The sequence below is a fragment of the Ovis aries genome, chromosome 8 (genome assembly GCF_016772045.2).
Source record: "Ovis aries strain OAR_USU_Benz2616 breed Rambouillet chromosome 8, ARS-UI_Ramb_v3.0, whole genome shotgun sequence".
In the NCBI taxonomy this organism is placed as follows: Eukaryota; Metazoa; Chordata; class Mammalia; order Artiodactyla; family Bovidae; genus Ovis; species Ovis aries.
This window is the reverse complement of record NC_056061.1, coordinates 19,575,130-19,588,911: the sequence shown is the minus strand read 5'-3', so window position 1 is coordinate 19,588,911 and position 13,782 is coordinate 19,575,130. Positions and strand designations below refer to the sequence as shown.

Here is a 13,782-nt window from a genome sequence, read left to right as displayed (position 1 = left end):
CCCGGTCACTGCGCTCCAGACTCACTGATATTCTTCAAATTCCCCAAATTCATTTCTACCCTGGAGCTGTTTGTTTACCCTCTGCCTGAACACTCCTGCCCTCATGCCTGGCTCCTTCTCATCACTCGGGTCTCAAAGCAACGTTACCTCCTCAGAGAGGCCTTGTCTCCCCAGATCCACCCATCCGATATCATCTCACTCAGCTCTCTTTTCTTCACAGTACTTAACATTAGCTAAATCATCGTGTTGTTGGTTTACTTACAAACCGTTTCCTCCCTACTAGCGTGTGAGTTCCCTTGGAGCCGGGAACTTTCTTGTTCAATGTTGTACTCCCAGAGGCCAGTACAATGCCCACCACACAATACATACTGAAAGAATGACTCACATTTACCAAGTAGTTAAGTATGTGCCAAGCACTATGCTAGGTAACAATGAATTTTTTTTAATTAAAGAAAAATAGAAAATGCAAGTAAAATATTAGTATGAAGAGCGATTTGATGTTATTTTATGTTGATCATTCCCATTCTTAAAACGACCATATACAATAAATCCCACTCTGTAGAATATTATTTTGCCAATGTAAATATATATATATCCTTAAAGTAATAATAAGAATTAGCATCTCATTATAGCTTAGCAGCAGCATAGCTTTAGAAGTTATCTAAATGATTGCATTATTCACTTTTAATACACAATTTGAGAGAACTAATTAAGATAAAACGCAGTAAAATCTGAGAGCCTTCATTTCATCTTCTCAGAGTACACACAGACACATCTGATCCAGTCAGGAAACTCGAGACTGTAAAATACCTTCTGTTCTCAACATACAGAAACATTCACAACAGAGGCTGTCAACTCACCATTTATTGCCTGGCCTCAGATTAGTTTACCACCTTCATCAAGCCAAGAAGCTATCAGTAATAATCAGGTTCATTTCACAAAAGTCATTACTAAAGCTGAGATTAACCACTCATCCCTGAAAGCCTATTATAAAAGAACATGCTCAACTGAGTTTAGGCAGAAGAGTTATGTTTCATTGGTATCATTGTACTTTTGGGTTCATTTAATTCAAAACCACAGAAAGACTTAGTATTTGACATAATCATACCAGTTATTACCACCATCATTATGACATCACTAAATAAATACCTTATAGCCAGGCATCAACTAGGGAAAGGCAGTAAGGCACTAAGGCTTGAGGCACTTATTGTGTAAGTATTTTCTATAACGTTTTAATTTTAGCATACTTTAAAACTGTCATATCCTACCTCCAAATGTTTTAAGGATTAAATATATTAATATTTTGAAAGTATGATTTATAAAAAGCAACAAATTCAATATAACTAAGTGCAAGTACTCAAAATATCACCATATCATACTAGATGCTTAAAACCTAAGGGAAATACATCCAGCTTTTATCCAACTTTGAAACTATTATACATTCTGAATAATGGAGTATTCTCAAATAGACTCAACCAAATCATAAAAAACATAACACATGTTCTACTTAAAATTAAGTTTTCTATGTATTCAAAATGGATAACCCTAAAGGACCTATTGTATAGCTAATGGAACTCTACTCAGTGTTATGTGACAGTCTGGATGGGAGGGGGGTTTAGGGAAGAATGGATACATGTATATGTATGGCTGAATCCCTTTGCTGTTTACCTGAAACTATCACAACATTGTTAATCAGCTATATCCTAATACAAAAAAAAAAAAAGTTGAAAGTCTGAAAAAAAATAAAATAAAAGCAGGCAAAGGAAAATAAAATAAAATTAGCTTTCTAACCACACTTGCCAATCAAAAAAAGGGGGAGGGGCACTTTTGCTTGATCTTTGCATGGGAATGTAAGAAAATACTCATTTTATCTTTATTTGTAACAGTTATCTTTGTAAAGCTGAAAAACTGTGGATAAAGCCAAAGCAAAATTAAGTCCTACAGCAAAGGTTCAAAGTTTAGTACTTTCCATACCCACTAATTATTCCTACTTGTTTTAATTGCCATTACCTTAAAAAAATAGTTTCCTCCAATTTTTTAGAACTGGTTCTATATTATCTTTGGTTTTCTCTTTAGTCTAGTTGTCTGTTGTTTAGTTGCTGTGTCCAGCTCTTTGCAAATCCACGGACTGTAGCCATCAGGCTCCTCTACCCATGGGATTTCCGAGGCAATAATACTAGAGTGGGTTGCCATTTCTTTCTCCAGGGGATCTTCTGGACCCAGGAATTGAACCTGTGTCTCTTGCTCTAGCAGGCAGATTGGTCTAGAATCATAACTGTATAAACGAACTAGTTTTTGGACATCTAGGATTAACCCACATATTGAGACAAACTCATTTAAATACTAGGAATTATTTATGTATCCCTGTCCTAACACTGGCCCTTAAAACCAAAATGATTGCTAATAAATTCAATCAGAAGACTGGTTCCTTCTGCTTTCAGAAGAGCTCTAAAATCACTGAAGGCAGTCAAAAGGTAATATTGGGCAGTGTTTCAAATATACAAATTTTCTTTAAATTCTAAGAAAAAAAAAATGCCTACATGAACCAACTCAGAGGTCATTATTTTGACCTTCACCACCTGTTCATTTGCTAAAGAAACCACACTTAGGTTTTACAAATGAGGTACAAATTAAGCTACAAAAATAATTTTAAAGGTTTGCTTTACTTAAGAGAATAAACACAAATAATTACATTACTATTCTGTAAAAGTAATCTATTCTTAGCATACAGCTGAAGAAAAATTGTATTGGAAAGACCTGTCCTGACTTAACAAAGATTTATTATTGTCAAAGGTTAGATAAAATAAATGTGTTGTAAAGATATACTGTCTGAATTTACTAAATTTGGATAGTATTTATAAAGCATCTTCTTCCACTATATTCTTTGCCACAGCAAAGGTTTAGAGGCTGCAATATAACCTCCAAGTCCTTTCTTCAGTTAATTAACAATTTCTAAGCACTATGATATTTTCTTCTCCATAAAAAACGATGGAATAAACGGATACAATGCTTGGATGATATTATGCCTTCAAACATGTTATTATAACAAATAAAAATAAACTTTTAGAGGTTAGTTTGCAAAGACATTACAGATGGCTTCTGACGTGTACAGATAAATTGAAACCACTCCTTTCAGCCTCTGGGGATAATGAAGTGCCTTCTCACTGACTGAAGTTACTGTGATTGCAGAATCTGTAAATACTCAATGAGTATCAGAAACCTCTCAACTCCTGTCTCCTCCTCTTAGGATAAATGGTATACATTATAGAGAAAATAACTTCCTACTTTTTTTTTTTTTTTACTAAACTCATGCCTACATTAAATTCTCTTATTTCTAAAAGGACTGCAGGACCAAATTTAAGAGAACAATTTCAAATCTAACTCTGAATTTGAAAGTTTATCTATGTCTAGATCTAATGGTACATTATGCCACTACAGTTAAAAGTGTATTATTATATGCTTGAAATGTGTTAAGAGGGTAAATCTTAAAGTTTTCTCACCAAACACATGACACACACAAAAAACTGTAACTATGAGGTGATGGTTAGGTCAACTAGTTGGCTGTGCAGATCATTTCACAATGTGTATATACACATGTTCATATCAAAACCAACTGCACATATTAAGTACATTACCATTTCTAAATGTCAATTACACCCTGAGAAAATAAACCTGAGAAAACTGTCTTCAAAAAAAAAGTCACTAATTTCTAAAGTATCACAGAACTGCATTATTTGAAATTTTAATAGAAATCTGAGTTTGTGTCTGATATTTTTTAAACAGCGAAAATACTACCAACAGAAAACCACTTCCAAATATTTTTTTGTTTTGTTTGCAAATCGCCTTGAAAGTGTATACTAAAATGACAGCTACACAAGTAGAGCTCAAACATTTTGTGTAACAAGGCTCCCTAACAGGGGAGTCCTAGAAGCACCTGCAGCTGCAGCACAATTTTTGTGAACGTACATATGGCGGCTTTTTCTGGATAAATGATCCATATAACTTGCAGCTTCTAGGGCAGAGGGAGGGGAGGTGGGTGGTTCAAAATACAATTAAGATTAAATTAAAGCGCCTGAAAAAAAAAAAAAAACAGCCAACGTCATGTAACTTGTCAATGTCAGATAACCAAGTCTTATTTTTTACATTCCTAATCAGGGGACGATTTATTCTAATTTGGTGGCTCCTACACAACTTTCAAGTGATGCAGGCATGAAACGGTTATGCATTACAAAACAGTTCCCTTCACACACCCAACGCGGCAAACCCCAAATTTTCCCCGAAAAGGGTTAGCAGGCACAGGCAAACGAATTAACACCCCCTCTTGCTTAAAGATCGATTGGCTTTGGCTGGACGTGTCCTCCAGAGAGAATTGCTGGGCGGTGACCAGGTTTCAGTGAGGAGATGGACCCCTGGGCGGGCACCAGCAGTCCAGATATCTCCAGCAGCCTCCTCCCACCCTCAAACGCGCCCTCCAGTAGGGTCTGCGGGCGCGGCTGCAGCAGATCCCGGCGCCCCTGGAGCGCGCCGCGCCGCCGCCGCTGCAGCACGGTCGCAGCGACCTTCCCGCCCGCATCTCCGGGAGCCCCGTTACCCACGTCCCCACACCCCACCCGAGAAAAAAGGGAGGGGGACGCACAACAAAGCCCAATCCGAGGAGGCCCAAGTGAGCTGTAAGTTGGGGCGCCGGGGCTGAGGCCCGATAAGGAGCGGCCGGGACACGGAGCCGCGCCGGGCCGGCGCGCCGCGATGCAGGACGGATCCGGCCGGGGAGGCGGGCAGCCAGATGTCAGCCCGCCCGGCTGGCTGGGTGTCGGCAGCCGGGAGGAAACCCGGCTGGCGGGAGGGCGGGCGCGCGGCTAGGGGGAAGCCAGGCCGGAGGAGGGAGGGGAGGGGAGCGGCGGCGGCGGCGGGGTCCCCAGGGCGCCGCGGTCGGCCGCGACCCCCACCCCGACCGGCGGCCTGTCCCGTTACTTACCCGCGGGCAAGCTGCGGGCTTCGCCGGGGCTGTCCCGGCCGCCGGCCTCAGGGGCCAGGAAGCGCCCCCACATCGCGGGCGGGAGTGCTGAGTGGGCCGGGGGCGCCCGATTCCCCACGTCCGTCCTCCGCTGCCTTTGCCTTCTGCTTCTTCCGCGGCGGAAACTTGTGCGGAGCCTCAGCTGCGGCGGCACCCGCGAGGCGGGGCGAGCGGGTGGGCTGAGCAACGGCCGCTCAGCGACGGGAAGGGGGCGCAGGGGCCGGATTCGCCGCGGCGGCGGCGGCTGCCATGGTCAGCCCAGCTGTGCTGAGGCCCGGGCCAGGGAAGCGGCGGCTCCGCGGTGACGGCGGCTCGGTCCCCGGCCGAGCCCAGGCTGCGAGGTTCCAGACGAAGTTGCAGCTGCGGCTTCTCTCCACCCCCTCCGCTCCCGGAGCCCGAGCCGGAGCCGGAGCCGGGCAGGGGCGGGGCCTGGAGGGGGCGGGGCTTAGTGCGCTTGCAGAAGGCGTGCGCGGCGCGGGGCGGGGCCTGCGGGCCGTTCCAGGTGGGTACCATCAAGCCCCTTTGCTCCGCAGCTTGCGAATAGTAAGTCCGACGTACCTGCGGTATCCCTCTTTTCCCGTCCCAGCGCTCAGTGCGGTGAGGAAAGGGCGAAACTTGGGTCAGGGATTTGTCTTGAGGTTCCCCGCTCCGTTGGTTAATCCGTCAGGCCCTCCGGGGCACCTTTCAGAAAAAGGCATGGAAGACCTGCCTTCACATCCAGACTGCTTGTGATAAAAGAGGGTTGAGGGACTTCGTCTCATTTGGGGTTGAAATTAAAGTTGTCATCATGCATTTTATAAGCATCGTTTATTGATCATTGTGGAGGATAGTAAAGAGGTCATTTTCCTCAATTTACAACCGAGGCGGAGAGAGGGTACCAAAATATCTACAACACGGAGACGAGTGCAGAAAAAAGCCGGAAAAAAGACCCGAGGTAAATAAGTACCAGGGGGTTCAGGGAGGGGCTGTCAATTTTAATCTAGTAGCTCAGTGTTTCAGATAAGCAATCAGGAGTCAAAATGACACCAAAGTATGTAATAGGAGGGCAACTACACCTTCACGTTCCTCCTCTGCCTGGTCAGATTCCACCCTTCACCTGAACCCAGAGTGCAAGAGCAGGTATCCTGAGGAAGGACAAAAAGGTGCAGCATCCTCTTTAAATCTTCCTTTTCACTGGCAATATTTATAACCCTTAAAATAGTGCATTTAATAAATACTGGTTGAGCACTATAGAAGGAAGTGAGCACTGGACCTGGCTGATGAATCCAGTAAACCGGAAAGCAGGTTGCTAACCCTTAACAAGCTTTGACTACAGTGATGCTTTTTCCTGTTTTGGATGTTTGCTAACAAAGGCCTCATGTTTGTATTCAGTTCAGTTAGTTCAGTCTCTCAGTCCTATCCAACTCTTTGTGATTGCATGGAATGCAGCATGCCAGGCCTCCCTGTCTTTCACCATCTTCCAGAGCTTGCTCAAACTGGTGTCCATCGAGTCGGTGATGCCATCCAACCATCTCATCCTCTGTCATCCCCTTCCTCTCCTACCCTCAATCTTTCCCAACATCAGGGTCTTTTCTAATGAGTCAGCTCTTTGCATCAGGTGGCCAAAGTCTTGGAGCTTCAGCTTCAGCATCAGTCCTTCCAATGAATACTCAGGACTGATTTCCTTTAGGATTGACTGGTTTGATCTCCTTGCAGTCCAAGGGACTCTCAAGAGTCTTCTCCAACACCACAGTTCAAAACCACCAGTTCTTCAATGCTCACATTTCTTATAGTCCAACTCTCACAACCATACATGACTACTGGAAAAACCATAGCTTTGACTAGACAGATCCTTGTCAGTAATGTCTCTGCTTTTTAATATGCTATCTAGGTTGGTCATAGCTTGTCTTCGAAGGAGCAAACATCTTGTAATTTCATGGCTGCAGTCACCATCTGCAGTGATTTTGGAGCCCAAGAAAATAGAGTCTCACTGTTTCCATTATTTCCCCATCTATGAAGTGGTGGGATCAGATGACATAGTCTTCGTTTTTTGAATGTTGAGTTTTAATCTAACTTTTTCACTCTCCTCTTTCACTTTCACCAAGAGGTTCTTTAGTTCCTCTTCACTTTCTGCCATGAGGGTGGTGTCATCTGCATATTTGAGGTTATTGATCCCTGCATTCTTGATTCCAGCTTGGGCTTCATCCAGCCTGGCATTTCACATTATGTACTCTACATATAAGTTAAATAAGCAAGGTGACAATATACAGCCTTGATGTACTTCTTTTCCAATTTGAAACCAGTCTGTTGTTCCATGTCCAGCTCTAAATGTTGCTTCTTGACGTGCATACAGATTTCTCAGGAGCCAGATAAGGTGATCTAGTATTCCCATCTCTTTAAGAATTTTCCACAGTTTGTTGTGACCTACACAAAGGCTTTAGGAGAAGGCAATGGCAACCCACTCCAGTGCTCTTGCCTGGAAAATCCCATGGATGGAGGAGCCTGGTAGGCTGCAGTCCATAGGGTCGCTAAGAGTTGGACACGACTGAGCGACTTCACTGTCACTTTTAACTTTCATGCATTGGAGAAGGAAATGGCAACCCACTCCGGTGTTTTTGCCTGGAAAATCCCAGGGACAGGGGGAGCCTGGTGGGCTGCCGTCTATGGGGTCTCACAGAGTTGGACACGACTGAAGTGACTTAGCAGCAGCAGCACCCAAAGGCTTTATCATAGTCAATAAAACAAAGTAGATGCTTTTCTGGAATTCTCTTGCTTTTTCTAAAACTTTTAGAGGTTAAACTATATCTAGGTGTTTTGTAATTTATCTGATTACAGTTTTACATTTAGTCTCCCACAGGTAGAGTTCCACTTATTTCTCCAAATCCTGAACAACTGATCAAGGGTCAACTGTTTCTAAGGCTAAAGTGATTGAAATGTGAAAAAAAGAATGCAGTTGTTTCCTTTCTGTGATTTAAATGTGCCTTAACCCATGTAATATGACACTTGAATAGTACAGGTTCAAAAAGAAACCTAAAAAAGTAAATTCTAACATGAATTATCAGAAGCTATAGAATTATATGAAAGTATTCCTTTTTTTCATGATTTATAGATACTATGTTCTCATATTAGGTATAGCATTTATTAAATACCAAACTTTTTATATACAGATCTAAGACATGTATGAACTATTACAAATATATCTCAGTCCTTTGTGAGTTAATACATACTCACTGTTATTCTAAAACTCTTCCAACTTCCACTCAATTCTAAGCAGTGTTTTTAAAAAATAATTTACTCAATTCTTCTATGTTTTTATCAAGTTGAAAGGCATGCCACTACATACACTAAAATAAAGTGTGAAGCTGAGACTATGTAAAATATGCTCTGTACTAAATAGAAATAGAAAATAGAAAAACATGTTGCTATTTTGGCAGTTGGCACCACCAAGGATAAATTTTTTGTGTTCCTACTAATTAAACTTGAGAGGATAGACAGCTAATGCAATTAAAATAATTGAAACACTAAAAATAGTATGTATATGAAGTAAACTGTAACCATCATTTTTAAAAAATCATACACATTATGAACATACAGTTGATCCTTAAGCAATACAAGGGTTAGAGGGCACCTACCCTCTGCACAGTAGGCATTTCCAAGTATAAAATACAGTTGCCCTGAATCCTCATCCCCAACTCCTCAGTATCCACGTTTGGGCATCCAAGTATTCAACCAACCAAGGATTCTGTAGTACTCCAATATTTACTATTGAAAAAAAATCTACATATAAGCCATACCACACAGTTCATACCTGGGTTTTCAAGGGTCAACCATATACTGAATTGAGATTTCCAGCCATATCTGTGATACACCCAGTATCCATGGTTCTCAGAATGATTAAAATTAATCATAGCACAAGATTGAGAGACTGAGGACTACCTAACCATTTCTAAGGTCAATGTTATAAACCAGCATGTTTTTGTTTCATTGGGATAGTAAGTAAAGACCATAAGGAGAATCCTATTAATACACATTCTGACATTATTTGCTTGCTTGCTCAGTCGTGTCCTGCTCTTTGCAACCTAATGGACTGTAGCCCTCCAGGCTCCTCTGTCCATGGGATAATCCCAGCAAGAATACTTCAGTGGGTTGCCATTTCCTCCTTCAGAGGATCTTCCCGACTCAGGGAGTGAATCCACGTCTCTAGCATCTCCTGCACTGGAAGGTGGATTCTTTACTACTGAGTCACCTGGGAAGCCCAAGATATTTATTATTGAGCTTCAATATTTTAGTAATTTTTCTTAGTAGAGATAATATAAGTAATGAAAATAGTGACTGTATATGCTTGTCTGTATATATGTGTATATATACAGTGGCTTAAGTGAAATTTCCATATTTAATGTTTTGAAAGAGAACTTTAAAAAGCGGAAAATAGTACTGAAAATTTACTGTCAGATCTGTATTAAATTCCTCATTTGAAATATTGCAAAAAAAGACATTATTTGAAAATAAAAATACATGTTGCATTCATAAATCTTAAATTCTTTAGGTATGAATCTCTAAACTCATTAAGTTTAAACTATCTTACATGTATTTTTCTTATATAAATTTATCTTATTGAGCAAACAACAATCAGTGAACAAAGAAGTGATGTAACAATGGATATGTGATATTTTAAAATTAGGAAAACATATGGTACATAATATAGGCAACCTCAAGAGAGTGTAATGTTTACAAAAAAAATAAAATATCAAAACCAACAAAAGGTAGAAAAATTAAACCAACCAATAACAATTGAAAGAGTTCCTAAAGAACAGTGGCCACTTGATAGGAACTTTGTGGATGAAGTCTGAAAAATTCCAAGGAACAGATACCTCTGGTGTATCAAAGGTGTGACAAGGACTATGATATATAACTTCTTCCAGATCACAAAAAATGACAAGTTACTAGATTTATTATGAGTTGTTGTAATCTCAAAAAATAATTTAATGAAAAAAAGAAAACTCAGAAACTTTTTCACTTGATGATGGGTTTGAAAATTACAATCAGATTCCTATCAGATACATTCAACTATACAAAGGACTGATGCTCAAGTTGAAACTTCAATACTTTGGCCACGTGATGCGAAGAGCTGACTCATTGGAAAAGACCCTGATGCTGGGAAAGATAGAAGGCAAGAAGAGAAGGGGATGACAGAGGATGAAATGATTACATATCGTCACCAACTCAACGGACATAAGTTTGAGCAAACTCCAGGAGATAGCGGAGAACAGAGGAGTCTGGCATCTGTAGTCCATGGGGTCACAAAGTGAGACATGACTTAGGACTCAACAAAAACAATACAAAAGTGAATTCAAGAGATATAGGTTAATTAACCTGTCTGTGGATCAGTTTCCTTATCTTTAATTTGTGGATGACAATAGTAACTACCTAATAAGACGTAGCTGTGAAAAGAAGAGAAGCGAAAAGCAAAGGAGAAAAGGAAAGATATAAGCATCTGAATGCAGAGTTCCAAAGAATAGCAAGGAGAGATAAGAAAGCCTTCTTCAGCAATCAATGCAAAGAAATAGAGGAAAACAACAGAATAGGAAAGACTAGAGATCTCTTCAAGAAAATTAGAGATACCAAGGAAATATTTCATGCAAAGATTGGCTCAATAAAGGACAGAAATGGTATGGACCTAACAGAAGCAGAAGATATTAAGAAGAGGTGGCAAGAATACACAGAAGAACTGTACAAAAAAGATCTTCACGACTCAGATAATCATGATGGTGTGATCACTCACCTAGAGCTAGACATCCTGGAATGTGAAGTCAAGTAGGCCTTAGAAAGCATCACTACAAACAAAGCTAGTGGAGGTGATAGCATTCCAGTTGAGCTGTTTCAAATCCTGAAAGATGATGCTGTAAAAGTGCTGCACTCAATATGCCAGCAAATTTGGAAAACTCAGCAGTGGCCACAGGACTGGAAAAGGTCAGTTTTCATTCCAATCCCAAAGAAAGGCAATGCCAAAGAATCCTCAAACTACCTCACAATTGCACTCATCTCACATGCTAGTAAAGTAATGCTCAAAATTCTCCAAGCCAGGCTTCAGCAATATGTGAATCCTGAACTTCCAGATGCTCAAGCTGGTTTTAAAAAAGGCAGAGGAACCAGAGATCAAATTGCCAACATCTGCTGGATCATGGAAAAAGCAAGAGAGTTCCAGAAGAACATCTATTTCTGCTTTATTGACTATGCCAAAGCCTTTGACTGTGTGGATCACAAGAAACTTTGGAAAATTCTGAAAGAGATGGGAATACCAGACCACCTAACCTGCCTCTTGAGAAATCTGTATGCAGGTCAGGAAGCAACAGTTAGAACTGGACATGGAACAACAGACTGGTTCCAAATAGGAAAAGGAGTATGTCAAGGCTGTATAGTGTCACCCTGCTTATTTAACTTCTATGCAGAGGACATCATGAGAAACGCTGGGCTGGAGAAGTGCAAGCTGGAATCAAGATTGCTGGGAAAATATCAATAACCTCAGATATGCAGATGACACCACCCTTACGGCAGAAAGTGAAAAGGAACTAAAAAGCCTCTTGATGAAAGTGAAAGAGGAGAGCGAAAAAGTTGGCTTAAAGTTCAACATTCAGAAAACTAAGATGATGGCATCTGGTCCCATCACTTCATGGCAAATAGATGGGGAAACAGTGGAAGCAGTGGCTGACTTTATTTTGGGGGGCTCCAAAATCACTGCAGATGGTGACTGCAGCCATGAAATTAAAAGACTGCTTACTCCTTGGAAGGAAAGTTATGACCAACCTAGATAACATATTGAAAAGCAGATACATTACTTTGCCAACAAAGTCTGTCTAGTCAAGGCTATGGTTTTTCCAGTGGTCATGTATGGATGTGAGAGTTGGACTGTGAAGAAAGCTGAGCGCTGAAGAATTGATGCTTTTGAATTGTGGTGTTGGAGAAGACTCTTGAGAGTCCCTTGGACTGCAAGGAGATCCAACCAGTCCATCCTAAAGAAGATCAGTCCTGGGTGTTCTTTAGAAGGACTGATGCTGAAGCTGAAACTCCAATACTTTGGCCACCTCATGCGAAGAGTTGACGTATTGGAAAAGACCCTGATGCTGGGAGGGATTGGGGGCGTGAGGAGAAGGGGACAACAGAGGATGAGATGGCTGGATGGCATCACCGACTCAATGGAGATGAGTTTGGGTAAACTCCGGGAGGTGGTGACGGACAGGGAGGCCTAGTGTGCTGCGATTCATGGGGTCACAGAGTCAGACACAACTGAGCAACTGAACTGAACTGAACTGAATAGGGCATTTGTGCGTATTGAATGAGTTAACACTTGTAGTGTGCTTAGAACAATGCATGTATGCAACCGTATATTAGTGACACAGGTATACAATCTAGAAATGGAGTCCTGATATACCTCACCAAGAAAAAAATAGCATTGATGGGTACAATGATGTTAGTTATAGATAATACTTTGTACCAGAATGATATATCAGAATACTATAAAGTACTGATTGATAGCTTTTCCTGACCCTTTGGGGTTACTAATTATTTCAGGTTATGGTGAAATGATGCACTTCTGCAAAACATTTACCAAATTCTTTGGGTCCAACTTCATAGAAGACTTCATTCTAGGCTCTGATTCCCTGAACTTCCCATGTGGATGTTTACTCAGCTACTGGGTTTCCTGTCTCTGCCCAATACTACCAAAATAGCAAAAGAAAGATTAGGGAGAGATGGCTGGGTGGTGTAACCAGGCCAAGAGAGTGAGTACACCTCATCTCAAGACCTTGATTCCTTAGAGATACAGAAAAATGGAGATGACTCTTGAGAGTCCCTCAGACTGCAAAGAGATCAAACGAGTCAACCCTAAAGGAAATCAATCCTGAATATTCATTGGCAGAACTGATGCTGAAGCTCCAGTGCTTTTACCACCTGATGTGAAAAGCTGACTCATTAGAAAAGACCTTGAAGCTGGGAAAGATTGAAAACAGGAGGAGAAGGGGATGACCGAGGACAAGATTACTGGATGGCATCACCATCTCAAGGGACACCAGTTTGAGCAAGCTCCAAGAGATGATGAAGGACAGGGAAGCCTGGCATACTGGAGTCCACTGGGTCACAAAGAGTCAGATACGACTGAGCAGCTGAACAACAGAAAATGAATCTTACCTATACCTTTGGCTCCAGGGTTGGGTTGCAATGGCTAATGAGAAAGTAGGTAAGATACGGATCATTTGAATAATGGAGTGGTCCTTTGGGTGGGAAGTGAGACTGGAAAGGATTAAATTATGCCAAAATATAAAGTTTAGTCTTCCAGGGACCATCAATATTTATTTGAACTGCTTATAACTGGTCTCTTTGTCAGTGGAAATTATTACAGTCACTACCTGGTCATACTGAGCCTATAGAAAAGATTCAAGGTCATTTACAATGAAAGCGGGATAGCAACCTTGACAGTGTATGAAGAAACAAATTCTTCTCTGTCTTCCTTTTCAGACACCAAATGTTAAGTGGAAGGAGGAAATTGTGGAGTTCAAGAAAGCTGATCATGCCTTCACTAAAGGCACACACAGTTTCCTAAGCTACACCAGTGGAGAAGAGGGCTGGTTTAACAACTTAAAATGTCCAAATGTTATGAAATTGGATTGGGATGTACTTAGTGGAAAGAGGGGTTTCCAGTAGAGTACAGTTGGTCAGTTAGTGGGGGGGAAACCTTAGGGTCTGTGTACTCAATGATTTGAGAATTTTCACTAAACTGTTTAAATATTTTATGT

The 13,782-nt window shown here is 41.3% G+C and overlaps 1 protein-coding gene across 3 annotated transcripts in view; it reads right to left on the bottom strand.

The window, feature by feature from the left end:
* The window catches only part of CEP85L (centrosomal protein 85 like), a 144,599-nt gene extending 139,210 nt beyond the window's left edge, over positions 1-5,389 (bottom strand). For all 3 annotated transcript variants that reach the window (XR_009601598.1, XM_015097328.3, XM_027972343.3), the window contains exon 1: positions 4,976-5,389. Coding sequence is in view for 2 of the 3 variants with exons in the window: in XM_015097328.3 (XP_014952814.2) it covers positions 4,976-5,048 (73 nt within the window). In the remaining variant the exon portion in view is untranslated. The remainder of the gene's footprint in view (positions 1-4,975) is intronic.
* Between the last annotated feature and the right edge of the window lie 8,393 nt (positions 5,390-13,782).